Genomic DNA, 20,083 nt, shown 5'->3' with positions numbered 1-20,083 from the left:
CATGTGTTTCCAGTTCGGGAGTTTCCAGAATTCGTACAGTTTGCAGTTCGGGAGATTGGTGATTGCTGTAGCTGCTGGTCTATGGAAAAGGGGGATATCGCCTAAACTGGGTTTTATCCTCTTGTAAGTGAAACGGTCCGTTACAGACACTGTTCCACATATAAGGCTCACCAATAAACTGCAATCTTTAAGTTTGGATTCCAATATTGTTGAATGGGTAAGGCAGTGGCTGAGTGACAGGCAACAGAGGATTGTAGTCAATGAGAAGCATGGGCTTGTCACCAGTGGGGTACCTCAGGGCTCTGTACTTGGACCCATTCTCTTTAATATGTTTATTAGTGATATTGCAGAAGATCTTGATGGTAAGTATTTTTGCTGATGATACTGAGATATGTAACAAGGTTGATGTTCCAGGAGGAACAAGCCAAATGGCAAATGATTTCGGTAAATTAGAAAAATGGTCAGAGTTGTGGCAACTGACATTTAATGTGAATAAGTGCAAGATGCATCTTGGACGTAAAAACCCAAGGGCAGAGTACAGAATATTTTATAGAGTCCTAACCTCAACATCCGAGGAAAGGGATTTAGGGGTGATTATTTCTGATGACTTAAAGGTATGCAGTGTCACATATTCATCCTCTTATAAAAATGTGATTAATGGAATTTACTGTTCAGACAGGAAAAGTTTTGCCGAGCAGCAATCAAATCCACAGGAGGGTTTGTGCTGAGCAGCAATTATGCAAATGGAGGCCTGCCTTTGGGGTCAAAGCCAGATTACAGGCTATCAGATCCAGAAGAGGGGTATTTAGGCCCAGTTATCATCCTGCTCAGTGCCCTGTCGTGGTTACCCTTGTGGTTGTCCGAGAGCGCGTTATTGATTCTGGTAATTCTGGCTATTTGACTTTTGCACTGTTTTTGACTTCCCTGTTTTCTGGCATCCCTGTCCCCTGGTTTTTCCTTATCGTTGTGTCTCTTTCTGTATCCCTTGACCTCGGCTATTCCTGACTAGTCTTTGGTACGTTAGTCCGGTCATTCTAAGGTCCGGTATACGTTACCTATCAGTCGTCTGTGTTACACAATTTTACGTGCTGGATCATACTGTAATCCTGACATTACGACATGGCCACAGACCATGTAAAATTGTGTAAGCACATTGCGAAAAGGAAACTAGAGGAGAATGATCACCTCATGGATCAATTTGCCCAGGCTTTCAGTACACTTTTTACCCGTACAGCGCATCTGCAACCTGCGGCTGCTCCTACTGTCTCACCTCCGTCTCATGTACCTCTGCCTATAGTATACAAGGCACCAACTATCTTTCTATCTCCTCCTCTGCATTTTGATGGTAATTTCCAAGAATGCCGGGGATTCCTTAACAAATTGAGTATCATTTTGAGCCCTCACCGGGATCTTTTTCCACAGACAGAGCTAAAATTGGTTACCTGATCAATCAATTAAAAGGTAAAGAGAGTATTAAAAGTGTGGCTTGTTGCAACCTCTTCCCATTCCTGATGTTCCATGGTCCCACTTGTCCATGGACTTCATTGTCAAACTTCCTAATTCTAAAGGTTATACCACGATTCTCATGGTTGTGGACCGTTTTTCTAAAATGACTCATTTTATCCCACTCAAGAAATTGCCGTCATCTCAAGACCTGGTACTAATCTTTATATGAAAAATTGTTTGTCTGCACGGCATTCCTCACAATATAGTATCAGATAGAGGTTTTCAGTTTGTGTCCCGGTTTTGGAGGGCTATCAATAAACAATTAGGGATTTCATTGTCTTTTTTGTTCTCTTACCACCCCCAGACTAATGGTACAGCTGAGAGGGCTAACCAGTCCTTGGAATTATATTTGCGTTGTTTCGTTTATAGCACTTCCCTTTTTTCTGGCATCCTTGATCCCTGGCTTTTCCTTATCGTTGTGTCTCTTTCTGTATCCCTTGACCTCGGCTATTCCGGACTATTCTTTGGTACGTTAGTCCGGCCATTCTAAGGTCCGGTATACGTTACCTACCAGTCCTCTGTGCTACACAATTCTACGTGCTGGATCATACTGTAATCCTGACAGGCAGACAATGTAATAGAGCAGCAGGAAATGCTAGCAGAATGCTTGGTTGTATAGGGAGAAGTATTAGCAGTAGAAAGAGGGAAGTGCTCATGCCATTGTACAGAACACTGGTGAGACCTCACTTGGAGTATTGAACGAAGTACTGGAGACCATATCTCCAGAAGGATATTAATACCTTAGAGAGCGTTCAGAGAAGGTCTACCAAGCTGGTTCATGGATTGCAGGATAAAACTTACAAGGAAAGGTTAAAATAACTTAACATGTATAGCTTGGAGGAAAGACGAGACAGATGGGATATGATAGAAACATTTAAATACATAAAGGGAATCAACACAGTAGGGGAGGAGACTATATTTAAAAGAAGAACAACTACCACAGCAAGAGGACATCTTAAATTAGAGAGGCAAAGGTTTAAAAATAATTTCCGGAAGTATTACTTTACTGAGATGGTAGTGGATGCAAGGAATAGCCTTCCAGCTGAAGTGGTAGAGGTTACCACAGTAAAGGAGTTTAAGCATGTGTGGGATAGGCATAAGGCTATCCTAACCATAAGATAAGGCCAGGGACTAATGAAAGTATTTAGAAAATTGGGCAGACTAGATGGGCCGAATGGTTCTTATCTGCCTTCACATTCTATGTTTCTATGACACTGTATACAACATTTTACAGAGAAAAAGTTCATTACATATAAAGAGCATCAGATTTAATTTAATTTAATTTGGTGTCTACTTAATTGCGCTGAATCAAGATATATTCCCTCACACTACTCACTGTTGTGGTTATGATGCCAGGTGTACTATCTTAAACCATTCTTAATAAAGCAGTTTTGATGTAAAGATCATGCATCAGGGGTGGTGTGGCTAGTGCTTCATTAACAGAAACAAAAGTGATTTAACTCCTAAATGGCAGTGAATTGAGCAGTGAAACTTCAGAGCATGATCTATATTCACAAAAACTGCTTAATTAAGCTAAACTTATTTGGTGACTTTAGTGTCTCTTTAAAGAGAGCTCTACGCTTGAGCTAAGGTCTTTCATACAAAGTGTAAGGCTAGATTGCCCATGAGCTTAAAATCTAGAGGTTGAAATAGGGAGTTGAAACAAGACGTAGCGAGGGAAATTTGGAAGTGATGACTAGAGAGAATTATAGTATAACTGAAGCCACTGACTGGTAGTTTGAAAAGTGAATGAGGAGGTAATTGAGTGAGTTCATCTAAAGTTCATATGCAGCTGGAGAAGCATGATATAAAGATAGCAGTTTGGGTGGGAAGTACTTAGTGGACATTTAATGTTTCTGTTGTTTTGCTGGTAGATCAAGGCCTGAAATTTGCAGGGAGAGGTGTAATTTAAATTGTTCTTGTTTCTGTGATTTGAGTTGGTGGGTTGAAGCCTAAGGAATAGAGTTGGAGATACACAGTTGTGTAAATGTGTTAATCTGTAAGTTTATTTGTAATTGTCCTATCTATAGTTAAATCCCTTCTCATAATATTGTAAAGCGCTACGGAATCTGTTGGCGCTATATAAATTGCAATAATAATAATAATAATTTCTCGGGGTGGGGGGCTGGGCAAAGGATGTAGAGAGAGGGAGTGGGTAGAGCAAACATTTGTTGTATACAATTTAAATATTTGCCAAACAAATTTCAATATAATATGTATAAGCACAAGGGGTATTGGTGAAATACATTCACTGAAAATAATTATTAAAAACTGCAAATACAGGAAATTACAGTGGTAATAATGAAATGAACAACAAAATTAAATTTTGGCCATGTAATTTGTTATATTTTTTTTTTTTTTTCGTAATTTAGCTTTGTGAGTTACAAGGAAGGAGCTATCAACATCATGGTTCCCTCCTTGTATTATTTAAGTCTTCCTAAATCTCCCCATGCCCCCTACACCTATTGGGATCAGTTTGAACACCATATTAGTATTAGAGAAGTTTAATCTTCCCTCCTGTCCCTACCCACCATGCCGCTGGTAGGTTAATGTCTACTAAAGAACAAGCAGCTTGCTGTAAGAAAATAAAATAAAATAAAAAATTTTTTGAATGGGCATTGTTGCCCAGTTGCTAATCCAATAGGGAGGGACCTAGCACCATTTCCCAATGCCACCATGGTGGGACACCTAATAAATTAGCTAACCGCGGGGGGGGAATATAGTGTTCCTCAAGCATTTTTTTTCTTGGTGTAGATAACTTTCTAGTCCTTATGTGGGATTGCAATAAGGATATCAAATAGGAGCTATCTACTAAAACGCAGCTCCCTAATTTGGTACCCTTAAATATGGCAATGCCACAAGTATACGGAATTAGGGAGTTATCTGCTAAAGATGCAGCCCCAGCTGTCTGAGTAAAATCCCGAAACGGAAATAATGGCCAAATTTCATCCAAATGAACAAAATGCGGATGAAGCAAAACTATATATATATATTTTTTTGTTCAAAGGTTATTGTATGAAACAAACATTTTGGTAGCACCCAAGTCTATAAACTACAGGTATAAATGGTAACATTGTTAAAGAGGGACACTTTTTAATTTTACAGGTGTGAATGAGAGTGTGGTCAGAAGGACTGTACAGAAAAATGTTATGTGTCTTACTAAAAAACATTTGTACAACTAAAATGTAATTTAGATAAATACAATTGAAGTTGTTACACTACCTATCATAAACAAAACCCAGTGATAAATAGAAGGCTGAATATACTTCATACAATGTTACAAAGTATATGTCCACATGTAGGTGATAGTAATACAGCATACAGAAATCTACAAAATATAGATATAACCATACATAGTGTAATCTGTATAAACGACAGTGGAAGCATACAGTGGTATATATGCATTCACAAGTGTAGAGCCGTGCCAGGCTCTATATAAACAGCTTCTGGGTGCCAATACTTTCTACATAGTTACATAGCTGAAAAGAGACTTGCGTGCACCAAGTTCCGCCTTCCTCACATGTTTTTGCTGTTGATCCAAAACAAGGCAAAAAACACAGTCTGAAGCGCTTCCAATTTTGCAACAAACTAGGAAAAAAATCCTTCTTGACCACAAAATAGCAGTCAGATATCTCCTTGATACGAAAAAGAGAAAGAAGAAACCGCGCCCAAATAAATATATGTATAAACTAATATACGTTGATATACGTACAGAACTATTTTGTAATATTATACACCTTTGTACCTCGAAGGAAACAAAGACAATAATAATAGTGTAGTACAGTTAGTACAAATTAATAAATAGCTTGAGGTATGTGTAAGTTTCACTCACATTGGCTTGAGCTATATCAGAGCTCAGCTGTATCAGCGCCTGGACGGTAAAATCCCTGTCTATGGATATAGGTAGTGTGGCGAAACCAACCTCGCCACTGGGCCCTGGAGAAGCCTGTTTGCTAGCCTCCTACCTACTGACTATGGCCCCTGGGTTATTTGGGGCATATTGTACTGTATATTGCTGCTACTGGCCCTTTTAACAGCATCTATGGACATATTGGGACTTTTGGGACTACTGACCCTTTAAGACTGTGCTACATGTTCTAGTGTACTGCCTGTAATATTATATGTGTATTTGTGTGTTAAGCTTAACCTGGGATATGTATGCAGCATTCACCTGATTGTTCGGTAGAATCACTCCATTCATTATATTGAGTGAAACTACCGAACAACCAGACCACCCAGGAATAAGTGTGCCTCCAATTACAGTTTGCAACAATGTTGCAAACGGGTAATTGGCAATCAGTGTAATGTATTCTTTGTCCTCTGGGTGGCCGCCATTCGGGAAACAAACACGTGGCGGCGGCCATCTTAAACTACCGAACAGCGGTGTTTTGCCGTCGAGTGTCTGGAACTAAAATCGGACACTTGACTAGGCAAACACCGCTGAGACCTCCATACTTCCAGAAATTCGTATAAAAACTACCGAATGGCCCGCCGTTCGGTAGAAAGAACCCCTCAAACAAGGGAATTCATTCAAACCCTCTCCAGGCTCTATAACACAGGCAATTCGCCTGTTTTCATTCCCTTGTTTGTGACCGACCGCAGGGCCAAAATGCATGGAACTGTTTTCGGATACTTTACCCATGCGGTCGGTCAAATCTTTGGAACCCCATATCTCCCGAACCATTCATCCGAATGACTTGAATTTTGGATATGTTGTCCCCCTGAATAAGGGCTATCCAGCGATGCTGGATTTAAAGGTGTACCCCCGGGTTTTGGGGTACATCCAGAACTTGGCTGAAAAGGTGTACCGGATAATTGGGTTTAATGTTATCTGAGGGGAGGGGATGTGTGGGCTGAACCATGTATGTGATTGGTTATTTTATGCCTCCCCCTGGGTGTGGCCTGTATGTGTATTATTGTAATAAAAGCCAGGCTGGATGAGCCAGTCCAGAGTTCCTGTTTTACCCTCAAAGTGATGTGTCGTCTCATTATTGGGGGAAGGATTTATTGTATGCTGTTCCAGTTGACTGCTAGGAGTACAAGCCTATTCGTATGGTTCCTATTCAATGGTCTACAGCATTCATACGCTTGGGAGAATTTAAAGGTTTCTCGGATTCAGTGATTGTGGTGTCTGCCAGAGAGCTTGGAGTCCTCAGGAAGCACTAGGAGCATCCATTAACGGAGGTACCAGGTCGGGGTGCCAGGCGATCCGTTACAGGTAGTTATAGTTGTCCCAACTCCTCAAGTGGATATCGATGTGCAGTACATAAGAAAAAATCAGAAGAAATGTGCTCCAATGGTGAAATACATATTTGTAAATAATATTGAGAAATAAATGCATGGAGTACTCACATTTACTAGAGCAGACCTTGCTCTAGTATATATAGTGCTGGTGGTATAATCCACACCCTAGGATATGCTGGAACCAGGAAGTGAAGTTTGGAAAAAAATAAAAAAGTGTAGATAATATAAAAATACACTATTAACCAAACATATAAAAGCAATAAAAGTAAGGATAAAAAGTCCACTTTACGCGTTTCGCCTCTTTAACCCCTTAAGGACACATGACGTGTGTGACACGTCATGATTCCCTTTTATTCCAGAAGTTTGGTCCTTAAGGGGTTAAAGGCTTCTTCAGAAGTGTCCTTGGATCCAGCAGCTATCACCTCACTAATTAGAAATTATATCCCTGTATGTTATGTTTTTGCAAGTGTTTATACATGTAACAGATCCCCCTGTTCTTTAATACTATGTTTTCGTCTACTGACCGGTATACGAACCTAACCGAACGGATTGCCTCATCTGGTTTGTATACCAAACTATATACCGAACACCTAGACCATCCATAACTGTCGTGTGCCGCTAGTTGACCCACTTGACCCCCATAACACCTTCCAAAACAGCAAACACTTGAACGTTCTAAGTGGTCGGCTGGGTGGCCGCCATTTGTATGGACGAACACGAGGCGGCGGTCATCTTGTTTTGTTGAACGCATCTAGCGGTGTTTGGTTGTTGAGTGCATGGAACTATTATCGGACACACAAGACGACACGAACACCCTATGTTCGGCTCTTTTCAGCTGAGGAAAGCAGCGTTCGGTGGGAACAAACTCCCGAACAAGAGACACTGGGTGAACGTTTGCACGATCAGTTTATTTGGTTATTTTGTTGGATTTTGTACTGCAGAACGATACCTAATTTAATGGAACTAAAAAATGTATTTTCGGATATGATGGGCGCTCAGATCCATGCTATCCGAGGATGTAGGACTTAAGGGGGTACCTTTTTGTTAACTATATATTTTGGGGTATTTCTGTTATTCATGTCTTGGACCTAAGAGTTAATATAATTAACTCTCATTCCCCACTGGACCTAAGAGGGGACATTATGTGTCTGTCTCCTCTTAGGTCCAGTGGGGAATGCCCCTGGAATATGCTACTGTAGACCCCTTGTATGGGGATTCACATAAAAGGCAGTGTGTGGTCCCATTAAAATCAGTTCAGCTTTACCCTCAACACAGAGTCTTGTCTTGTGCTTTTAGGGATCCGCTATACCAGCTATAACTGCTTCTGTACTGCTTGTATTTATGCTTGGGAATACTTCAGCACTATTAATACTAAGGGGAAAGGACATCTCTGGCGGCGGAATCCCCTGCTCTCACGGGGTGGCCGCCACAATCCAATTGCTGTTTAAACATCTGTATGGACTCTGATAAAACCACCTCTTCAGGCAGAAAATTCAATATCCTTATTGCTCTTACTGGTGTACCAGGTGTTTAGCGCGGAGAGAGAAGACATGGAGAAAAGGGAACATCAGTTGCAGCTAGCTGAGTTATGGCAAGCAGAGAATACAGTTGTGACCCCCCACGATATCCTCTGCAGAATGAAAAATAGTCCCTTTTGCAGTATTCAAGGACTTCCAAGAGGCAGAAGGAGAGATAGATGGCCATCTCGCTGATTTTGAGAGACATTGTGCGCTGCACAGAGTAGCCTTGAATGAATGGGTCACTATTTTATCTGGCAAGTTGTCCAGTAGAGCTGCTGAAGCCTTCCGTGCTATACCTGATGAGAATTGTTACAGAGATCCCCCTCTGTCTGATACAATACATATACTTTTGTTTTTACATGAATACTTTTACACGAACAAGCCTTGTCATCCATTCGTATGCACGAATAGCCGACCATCTGGCCCAATTAACTCCGTTCACCTTTAAAACACCATATGAACCAACGAACGGCCAACCACCCTACTCGTGGAGTGTGCCGTCAATCAACCTCCCCAGGAGCTACAGTTTGTGGTTAACCGCAACATAATCACTTCTCCCCAAGGTGGTCGCCGTTCATATGTCGAACACGAGGCGGTGGCCATCTTTTGTCGTTGATCGGCCAGCAGGACTTGATCGTCAAAACCCCTGGAACTATTATCGGACACTGGGTTACACGAATCCCGCTGAGATGTTGGTTGTCCCATCCGTTCGGGCAAAGAGACACAAAAGCCATATAGACCGACTTTATTTCCGTGACTTTCATACGTCATTCGTGAGATCTGAGTGCAATTCGTATATTTTGTGCGCTCAGATCCAAGCAGCCTGTAGATGGGTCTATTGGAATATTTCAGTAATATAATGTGAAAGTTATGTATTTTTATGCTGTTTTCGTGTGTTGAATAAAACATGGGTATTTTCATGTACATGGAGATAATTGAGTTACTGTACCCGTTAAGACCAATTATCTCCAGGGTAGGGGGGAGTGTTTCATAAAATGCACTTTGCTCTTATTGGTTGGGACATTGCATTGTCCAGTCTACCATCAGGTCCAGAGGGGTTGTCCTCTGGCCTGAAAACTTTTATAAATTACCTTGCATGAGTACCGATTAAACCAGTTAGTTTTACCCTCAACTTGCAGCCTCGACTCGTGTTGTAGGGAAAGGTGTATACTAGCTTTGCTCATAGCTAGTGGGGAATATCTACATTTCCAGGAATACTACTGTATGCTGATCGGAGTGGCGTCCTCACTCTCCAAGACCGGGAACCAGGACATCTAAGCGGTCCAATTTCCAGCTAGCCTCGAGGCAACCGTAACAAGGATATACAGCACTACCACGCTGCCAAGGAAGCCCTGCTCGTCCGGTATGCAGTTACACCTGACGCATACTGCCGGAGATTCCGGGAATCTAAGAAGCGAGGAGGGGACTCATACACTGAATGGGCATGCCGCGTCCACCGTATAGCATCCCACTGGGTCCCCGGATGCCAAGCAGTATCGGGAGAGGATGTACTACAATTGTTTCTCCTGGAACATATTTTTTTAATTCCCTCCAGCCAGAACTCCGAGAATTGATTCATGACTGGCAACTCCTCACCTTGCCCGAAGCTGGGCGTGATTCCTGACGCACCTCTTGTTCGCTTATCGAGAGGTACCGCAGGAATCAACTGGGCTCTTCCCATTTGAGTTGCTGTATGGGAGAAGGGTGCGAGGTCCCCTTGATCTCATTCGGGAACACTGGGAAGGGGGAATGGAACATGAGGGAACCCCCATAATACCATATGTACTGGAACTTCAGGACCGCATGGAGCAGTTGGCTCAGATGGCAATGGGAAATCTCCAGGCAGCCCAGGGGTGACAGAAGGTCTGGTACGATCGGGGCGCTTGCCAGCGTACGTGCCAGGTGGGCCGCCTGGAGATTTTGTTAACGTTAACATGCTCAAGAAAGGCAGGAAGACATAGCCCCAGCCACAGATGACCTCGACAATCTTCCTTTACCTGACCTGTCGAAAATGGACTCACAGACTGACCTACTTAGCCAGGTAAAGCTAGGGGACTGGTTATCACCCGTAGAGAGGATTCAGGTATGCCAGTTACTAGAAGACAAGAGACAGACCTTCTCGCAAGGACCCAGGTTCACTACATTAGCCACTTTAGAGTGGAAAGCCCCAGACAAGCGCCACTCAGGCAACCCCTTACCATATTCTTAAGGCCGTTAGAGAGGGGATTCAGGGGGAAATACAGGAGATGCTAATGCTGGGGGTTATTAAACCCTCTGACAGTCCATGGGCCTCACCGGTAGTCCTCGTACCAAAGAAAGATGAAACCACACAGTTCTGTGTAGACTACCGGCAACTAAATGACCGTACTGTGACAGATGCCTACCCGATGCCCCGGGTAGATGAACTATTAGATCGTATAGCCAGGGGCTATAATATCTGACCACCATAGATGTCTGCAAAGGTTATTGGCAGATTGACCTGGCCGAGGAGGCTATCCTAAGTAGGCCTTCGTCACTCCGTTTGGTCTGTACCAATTTAAGGTCATACCATCCGGGATCAAGAATGCCACGGCCACCTTTCAACGCCTGTTGGATAGGCTCCTCGATGGCTTCCAGGAATTCGCCTGTGCGTACCTGAATGACATTGCGATCTACAGTGAGTCCTTGAAAGAACACTTAGTTTATGTAGGGGCAGTGCTGGATCAGATTCAGGCAGCTGGCCTGACCCTGAAGCCAGACAAATGTCACCTTGGGATGGCAGAAGTCCAATACCTGGGACACCGGGTGGGGTGTGGGAAACAGCGACCTGCTAAGATTTGGGCAGTTGCTAATTGGCCCACTCCCCACACTAATACCCAAGTATTGGCTTTCTTGGGGACAGCAGGGTATTATAGTTGTGCCGACTACAGTACTATCGCCAAACCCCTGACTGACTTGACTAAGAAAAATTTACTTAGGCAGGTCCTGTGGTCTCCCCCGCCTGTGAAGCTGGCTTTCAATCCCTAAAGACAGCAATAATTCATGCACCTGTGTTGGCTGCCCTTGCCCCTAACAAACGCTTTGTTGTCCACACAGACACTTCTATGTTCGGGCTGGGGGCAGTTCTAAGCCAAGTGGGAGAAGATGGAGGAGAACACCCTGTCGCTTACCTCAGTAGGAAACTGTTACCCCGAGAGGTGAGCTACACGGTAGTGCAGAGGGAATGTTTAACCTTGGTGTGGGCTTTGAAAAAACTTACCCCTTATTTATATGGCTGAGAATTTACTCGAATGACTGACCACAACCCATTGGTGTGGCTCAACCGAGTCACAGACGACAATGACAGATTATTGCAGTGGAGCTTGGCACTTCAACCCTACAACTTCACCATTCAATACCAGTCCGGTAAGCAAAATGGCAACACCGACGGGTTGTCTCGACAAACCGAGCTCAGCAACTAGAGAAGAGTCCAGACATCCATAAGTCTGCCGGTTCTGCCAGAGTGTTCCACATGGAGGGAGCACTGTTTGGCAATGTTTGTCTGAGGAAAGTGGCTTTCAGTGGGGACAAACTCCCGAACAAGAGAAACTGGGTGAACATACGCACGAACAGTTTATTCGTTTGTTTTGTTGGAAAAGTTGTGCCGAGCAACAACCAAATCCACAGAAGGGTTAATGCTGAGTAACAATTATACAAATGGGAACCTGGTAACTGCCTTTGGGGTCAAAGGACTGTTACAGCCTATCAGATCTAGCGGAGGGGTATTTAGGCTCAGTTCTCATCCTGCTCAGTGCCCTGTCGTGGTTTCCTTTGTGGTTTCATGAGAGCGCGTTATTGATTCTGGTAATTCTGTTTTTTTGACTTTGGCATTGTTTTTGACTTCCCTGTTTTCTGACATCCGACTCCTGGATTTTCCTTATCGTTGTGTCTCTTTCTGTTTCCCTTGACCTCGGCTATTCCTGACGATTCTTTGGTACGTAAGTCCAGCCATTCTAAGGTCCAGTATACGTTACCTATTAGTATTAGTATTAGTAAATAGTATTACACTATTCTACGTGCTGGATCATTCTGTAATCCTGACACAAACACACCCCTACACTCAAACAAATACTACACACAAATGTACATCCACATTTAAAATTACGAACATTAGATCCAAACACACCCCTGCAATGAAACACAAACATTACATACAAACACACCCCTGTGTTAACACTAAATTTACATACAAGCACCCTTTCAATCAAACACCAACACTATACATTATACTAAAGCGCAAATATATGCTAAAGTACTGTACAGATATACAACCTAGAACTTTGGAAACATTTTGTAATATTGAGTGCGCTTTGAACCTAAAAAGTTTGTGAACCACCGGTTTCAAGAAACATTGCTGTAAGTATTATTGCTATGGAGCTCTGTTATACGCTCGGACACACCAGCATTATGGAGCTCCTAAAAAGAGCTATATTATGGATAATAAAGTACTGGGATTTAAAAGTCAAAACTATTTGTCTACTGACAGCGCTAGCATTTAGGTCAAATAAAAAAAAAACCTTTGGCGCTGCAACAATTACTTATGTGTTGACTAAATAGGGGTATTCTAGTGTCCACCATTGGTGTTGCATGAAGGATATTATAATATAAACTAGAAAAGCTACAATTTCTGGGGAAATTGTGAAGTGTTCTTGCCTCCACCAGTAGTCTACAACTGGAGTGGGCGGAGTAACTGTTATTATTTATTTATATAGCACATTTAATTGCAATGTTGTTGCCCAAAGTGCTTCACAGTTACATTAAAACATACAGTAAAAACATTAGCAGGTGTAAAAGGCTTTGTCTATGACATCACTTGCTGCTGCAGCCTGGCACAGGTCAGAGTATTTTTGCGGTTGCCATCTTCAAACGGTCATATTTTTAAAACTATACATCCTACAGCGAAGAGCTTTATATTGTGAGAATCACAAGACCCATACCTACATTTTGATGTATAGTATGTCTCTGAGATATTAACAATGAACGCACAGTCGCAGTTTAGAAATTGCCCTTCAAATGTGAGCTTTGCAGAGTGGAGTTTCAATGAATGTCAATGGACGGCATGAGTTGCAACAAATGGTCATATTGTGAAAACTATTCGGACTATGGCTTAGCCGTGGACATTTTTAGTGACAGCAGGGGTAGCTGAACGTTTTGATATAAGATTTGTGTAGGTGGGCCTGAAAATGAGGGAGTGGTGGCAGTTTAGAAATCATGTCCTGATTTTTCAGCTTTTGCCAGTTCCTACTCTAGCTTTGCCATTCATTCCTATGGGACAAATTTCGCCACAAGAATGACGATATTCCGAGAACCATTCGGTGAAACGTTCCACAAAGTAATAGCAATCCGATCGGGAACAATCTGCACGTTTTGGTATATTTTTGTCTATGTAGTGTAAAAACTGTGGGAGGAGTTAGGGTGGCAAATTTGGCTATAATAATAATAATAATATATATGTGAGATAACAGTAAGTGGTCTTGCTATGCAAGAACACTTAATAACTAGAAAAGGTACAATTTCTGGGGAAATTGTGTGAAGTGTTCTTGCCTCCACCAGTAGTCTACAACTGGAGTGGGTGGAGTAACTGTTTTCATTTATATAGCACATTTAATTGCAACGTTGTTGCACAGTTACATTAAAACATACATTTATAAAAACATTAGCAGGTGTACTAAAGGCTTTGTCTATGACATCACTTGCTGCTGCAGCCTGGCACAGGTCAGAGTATTTTGGCGGTTGCCATCTTCAAATGGTCGTATTTTAAAAACTTTTAATCCTACAGCAAAGAGCTTTATATTGTGAGAATCACAAGACCCAGACCTACATTTTGATGTATAGTATGTCTCTGAGATATTAACAATGAAGGCACAGTCGCAGTTTAGAAATTGCCCTTCAAATGTGAGCTTTGTAGAGTGGAGTTTCAATGAATGTCAATGGATGGCGTGAGTTGCAAACAAATGGTCATACTGTGAAAACTATTCGGACTATGGCTTAGCCGTGGACATTTTTAGTGGCAGCAGGGATAGCTGAACGTTTTGATATAAGATTTGTGTAGGTGGGCCTGAAAATGAGGGAGTGGTGGCAGTTTAGAAATCATGTCCTGATTTTTCAGCTTTTGCCAGCTCCCACTCTAGCTTTGCCATTCATTCCTATGGGACAAATTTCGCCACAAGAACGACGATATTCCGAGAACCATTCGGCGAAACGTTCCACAAAGTAATAGCAATCCGATCGGGAACAATCTGCACGTTTTGGTATATTTTTGTCTATGTAGTGTAAAAACTGTGGGAGGAGTTAGGGTGGCAAATTTGGCTATAATAAGAATAATAATAACTAGAAAAGCTACAATTTCTGGGGAAATTGTGTTAAGTGTTCTTGCCTCCACCAGTAGTCTACAACTGGAGTGGGCGGAGTAACTGTTATTTATTTATATAGCACATTTAATTGCAACGTTGTTGCCCAAAGTGCTTCACAGTTACATTAAAACATACAGTTATAAAAACATTGGCAGGTGCAAAAGGCCCTGTCTATGACATCACTTGCTGCTGGAGCCTGGCACAGGTCAGAGTATTTTTGCGGTTGACATCTTCAAACGGTCGTATTTTAAAAACTTTAAATCCTACAGTGAAGAGCTTTATATTGTGAGAATCACCAGACCCAGATCTACATTTTGATGTATAGTATGTCTCTGAGATAATAACAATGAAGGCACAGTCGCAGTTTAGAAATTGCCCTTCAAATGTGAGCTTTGCAGAGTGGAGTTTCAATGAATGTCAATGGACTGCGTGAGTTGCAAACAAATGGCATTTTTAGTGGCAGCAGGGATAGCTGAACATTTTGATATAAGATTTGTGTAGGTGGGCCTGAAAATGAGGGAGTGGTGGCAGTTTAGAAATCATGTCCTGATTTTTCAGCTTTTGCCAGCTCCCACTCTAGCTTTGCCATTCATTCCTATGGGACAAATTTCACCACAAGAATGATGATATTCCGAGAACCATTCGGCGAAACGTTCCACAAAGTAATAGCAATCCGATCGGGAACAACCTGCACGTTTTAGTATATTTTTGTCTATGTAGTGTAAAAACTGTGGGAGGAGTTAGGGTGGCAAATTTGGCTATAATAATAATAATAATAATATATATGTGAGATAACAGTAAGTGGTCTTGCTATGCAAGAACACTTAATAATATATATGTGAGATACCAGTAAGTGGTCTTGCTATGCAAGAACACTTAATTAGGGGGAACTAAATAACCCCATCACCCTCCCGAGTTATATTATAAAAGCCTGTGCTGGATGCCAGTGGGTAAGGGGAAAGGATGGACAGTGGTGTGTCCCTGTCCCCCCTTATTTAATTTTATGATCTTTCAGCTGGTTAGGGTTATATATCACCCATATTTTTTACATGCACCATTCTCATATCATGTGGCCTAGCTAGTGACTGGGTAGATATGTAGTTTTGCCCCCACCTGCTGCATGGCAGATGGGGGCATAAAGGAGGGTAAAACCTCCCTTATAGTAATATGGAGGTCACAGTGACCCCAAAAGGCTTTCTTAAATTTTTTTATTTTTTTTACTTTTTTAGCACTGGCTAGCCCTCACTTAGTACGTTGAGGGTCACTTAACTTTTGGTGTGCTGGCTGTCAAACAGTACTTTGATTTATTGTTAGCTTGCAAAGAACCACAATTTGCGAATGTACATCTTACAGCAAGCATGTCAAACTCAAAGGCTAACATGGGCCAAATAAACAAGGTTTAAGTTTTAACAAGGTGTAACAAAAAACCCACATTTTCATAGAAAAAGAGAGTATGAAAAAAACAAAAAAACGAGAACAATAAAATTAATGTTTACTATGAAACTCCAGCTCCCCCCTCTACTAAACCTCAGCCCCTATCTACCAAACCCCAGCACCCCGTCTACTAAACCCCAGTGCCACTACTGAACCCCAGCCCCTCCTCTACAAAACCCCAGCACCCCTATACTAAACTCCAGCCCACCTTACTAAACTCCACCCCCTCTCTACTAAACCGCCAACCTGTTTAAAAATAAATTAAATATATATATATAATAATAATAATAATATTAGCATCCAGACCCTGACTCCATTCACATTATGTATCTGAATCCAGAGTCCTGCGTCTATACCCCCAATGGCGCGTCCGCACCTTGTGCCAGAGCTGAAACCCTTTGAAGGCGGAGCATGTTGACCTCACATCGATACGTGACATTGCGCACCTGCGCATCCACCTCCATGCACCTCTGTGCGCCTCCAGGTTGCCTTAGCAATAAATATCTTTGCTGGGGCGCAAAAATATTCATTGTGGGCTGTTTGACATCCATGTCTTACAGTATGCATCTGAATCCAATACTTTGTATAGGGTTTGGATGAGTAAACACTGATTTTAATCAGGACACTGTATACATCCAGGTGATTGCTGCAAATCCAGCCACACAAACCGAGTTTTGCTTTTGTAAGTATGAGGATAGCCGTTACAGTTGGAATTTGGACATTTTTACCAGATTTTGTCAGCATATTTAGTAATTAAATCTCAGCCCAATCACTCGGCAGAAGTAACCAATGTTATGGCTTATTTCGAGTTACTAATCACAGCTTTTGTTTTGTTTATTCAATTATAAATATCACAAACTAAAACATTTAGTCCTGACATGTATTGTGTTGCATTTTAGCAATATCTACTTAAATACTATGGCTGCCCGAAAGAAACTTGTCTGATGGAGCTGAAAGACACATTGAAGAAAATGCAGAAATTTTTTCGTCTCCCTGAAACTGGAGAATTAGACCAGAATACCATTGATACAATGAAAAAGCCAAGGTGTGGCAATCCAGATGTGTCCAACTACCAATTTTTTCCCCGAAAACCAAAGTGGGAAAAGAACCAGATCACTTACAGGTAAAGTGACATTATATTTCACTCTTAAATTTAACCTAAATAAAAAGTAAATTTTATCTTTAAATTTAAGTACATGATATGCCTATTGAACATGTTATTATTTTGCTAATATTTGGATTCCTTATTGACAATTTGTTTCATGGTTAACTAGGTTGTATTATCCAAAGAGTACCACATAGAACAAAAAATACTAACTTGTGAATATATATGAACCCTTTCCTCTATTTCCAGTCTTCTTGGCACTGCAGTAATGCAGCTGAACGAGCTGACAGGGAGATCAAAAAGTCTCGGCAAGGTGTCAGTCATTTCCCTTTATAGAGCGAGACCTGGTAGTACTAGAAGTCTCCCTACCAGGTTTTGCATTTTATTTGCTGGGAGGAGTGCTCAGTGTGGAATAAGAGGAGGGGTAGGGATTGACATCACATCACCTACATGCATTCTGAGTGCTCCCAGCACGTGTGTTAAACTCGGTTTGGAGGAGCAGCCTGCAAGAGAAAACGTTATGGATTACTACAGAGGCATTCGGATCACGGGGCAGATGGAGAGAAAGAGTGAAGAGACACAAGGGAGATGTAAGTTAGAGCAGAAAAAAGTGGGGGCTTGAGGAGGAAGAGGTTAATAAATGGTTAATTGAGGCTAGGGTTGCCACCTTTCTTGGGAAAAATACTGGCCATGTTAATTTGCATAATTAATTATGTATGCACGATATCACTAGACACGTCACGGATGTTGTGTAACATTTGGAAGAGAAACGTTCCCATAAATTGCTAAAATACTAATTACAATGTGTACTATGTCTGACTGTATGTGTAGCATTGTGTATGTGTAGCAGTAAGTGTAAGTGTGTATACTCTGTCAGAGTATGGGTGTAGTATTGTGTGTATACCATAGCCGATTGTGTATGCATCTTTACCTATGTGTCTCGTACCTCCCTCTTTGAATCCTTGTTCAGCCCCCTTTGTATTTCTTATCCCATATTTTGCCCCTTTAGTGCATCTTATCACCCCCTTTGTGTGGCTCTTACAATCCCCCTTTTTGTGTGTCTTACTGTCCCCAGACCCGTTCCATGTATCTTTCCATCTCTCCCCCCCTCCTCAGCCCCTTTGGATGTGTCTTTCCTCCGCAGCCATACAGGCATAGTAATAAAGGCAAAAATACATATGTGCACAAACATACAGATGCACAGACCTAGTTATTCTGGCACACAGTCACACAGATATACAGGCACAGTCATAACAGTAATAAAAGGCACACAATCAAACAAACACAGTAATACAGTGTGATGGACTGCCTGGCACCCCAAATGGGTGCCTCTGCCAATCGCTGCTTCCTAGTAGCCTGGAGTACTATAAGCACCGCACCGGACACCATAAGCACTGTAGCCCCTTCCTCAACATCTGAGGAAAGGGATTTAGGGGTGATTATTTCTGATGGCTTAAAGGTAGGCAGACAATGTAATAAAGCAGCAGGAAATGCTAGCAGAATGCTTGGTTGTATAGGGAGAGGTATTAGCAGTAGAAAGAAGGAAGTACTCATGCCATTGTACAGAACACTGGTGAGACCTCACTTGGAGTACTGTACACAGTACTGGAGACCATATCTTCAGAAGGATATTGATACCTTAGAGAGAGTTCAAAGAAGGGCTACTAAACTGGTTCATGGATTGCAGGATAAAACTTACCAGGAAAGGTTAAAGGAAAGACGAGACAGGAGGGATATGATAGAAACATTTGAATACATAGAGGGAATCAACACATTAAAGGAGGAGACTATATTTAAAAGAAGAAGGGGCGTGTCCTGACTGGAGAACAGAGCGGTCGCATGCACTAGCGGCTCCGTTCCCACCCGACCTCAAATGAGCAATTAATCCCGACAAACCCGAAATTAACAACCGCACTACAGAGATGTCACAGCCCAAGGGGAAGAGGACCACTGACAGGTCCGAAAAAGCAAATTTCTTTACCTCCATAGCCGGTCAGCACAGAGCTCAGCAGCCGCACGAGCAGGCCCAAGATGGCGACGATGATCCTGCAGACCATGCGGAGCAGCCGGCGGATCACACTCCTGCCCTGACACAAGGAGTACTGGAAGCTCTGCTGGAAGAAATGTCAGGTAAAATCCTGAGCAAGCTGGATGCTGCAATGAAAGACATCCACAAAGATTTGCACGAGCTGGGTACTAGAACATCACAACTGGAAGACAAAATGGCGGATTATGAAACGGCCCATAACTCCATGGCGGACACCATAGACAGCCTCCTAACCCGACTCGAAGAGCAAGACGTTAAACTTGCAGATATGGAGGACAGAGCCTGCAGAAACAACCTGCGCATAAGAGGTGTATCAGAATCCGTAAGTTCACCAGACCTTATGGCTCACATCACAGGGCTCCTAAAATGCCTACTGCCTGACTGGCCCCATGAGATGCTCCTGATAGACAGGATACACCGTACGGCAAAACCAAGCTAATTACCACCTGAAACCCCACGGGATATACTGCTCCGCATGCATTATTTTCACGCTAAGGAGGCAGCTCTAAATGCTAACAGAACGAAGAAAATCACGCCGTAGCATACAAAGATATTTCAATATACGCAGACATCTCCACTTATACACTAAAACGCCAGAGAGAGTTTAAAGACATCACGCAAGCGCTGAGAGACAACCATCTCCCATACCGCTGGGGGTACCCAACCAAACTCCTCATCACTAAAAAGGTAAAAACAACAACCGCGAGAACACCAGAGGACGGTCGCGACCTCCTCAAGACTTGGAATATAACTCTGCCAGACGCCTCGCCTGGAAAGAACACTACCAGAACTGATTACCGGCTCAACATATTCAAGTTGCAAACACGATCAAAAGGAAAAGGTGCACGATAGGAGA

At 42.3% G+C, this 20,083-nt stretch overlaps 1 protein-coding gene across 1 annotated transcript in view; it reads left to right on the top strand.

Annotated features, from left to right (window-relative positions):
* Positions 1-20,083, top strand: part of MMP2 (matrix metallopeptidase 2) — a 740,650-nt gene that overhangs the window by 77,899 nt on the left and 642,668 nt on the right. The window contains exon 2 of the mRNA XM_063437965.1: positions 16,975-17,198. Coding sequence (XP_063294035.1) covers positions 16,975-17,198 — 224 coding nt within the window. The remainder of the gene's footprint in view (positions 1-16,974; positions 17,199-20,083) is intronic.

This window comes from Pelobates fuscus, chromosome 12, assembly GCF_036172605.1.
Source record: "Pelobates fuscus isolate aPelFus1 chromosome 12, aPelFus1.pri, whole genome shotgun sequence".
Lineage (NCBI taxonomy): Eukaryota > Metazoa > Chordata > Amphibia > Anura > Pelobatidae > Pelobates > Pelobates fuscus.
Note: the sequence above shows the minus strand (reverse complement) of the source record. Positions and strands in the feature narration are given on the sequence as shown.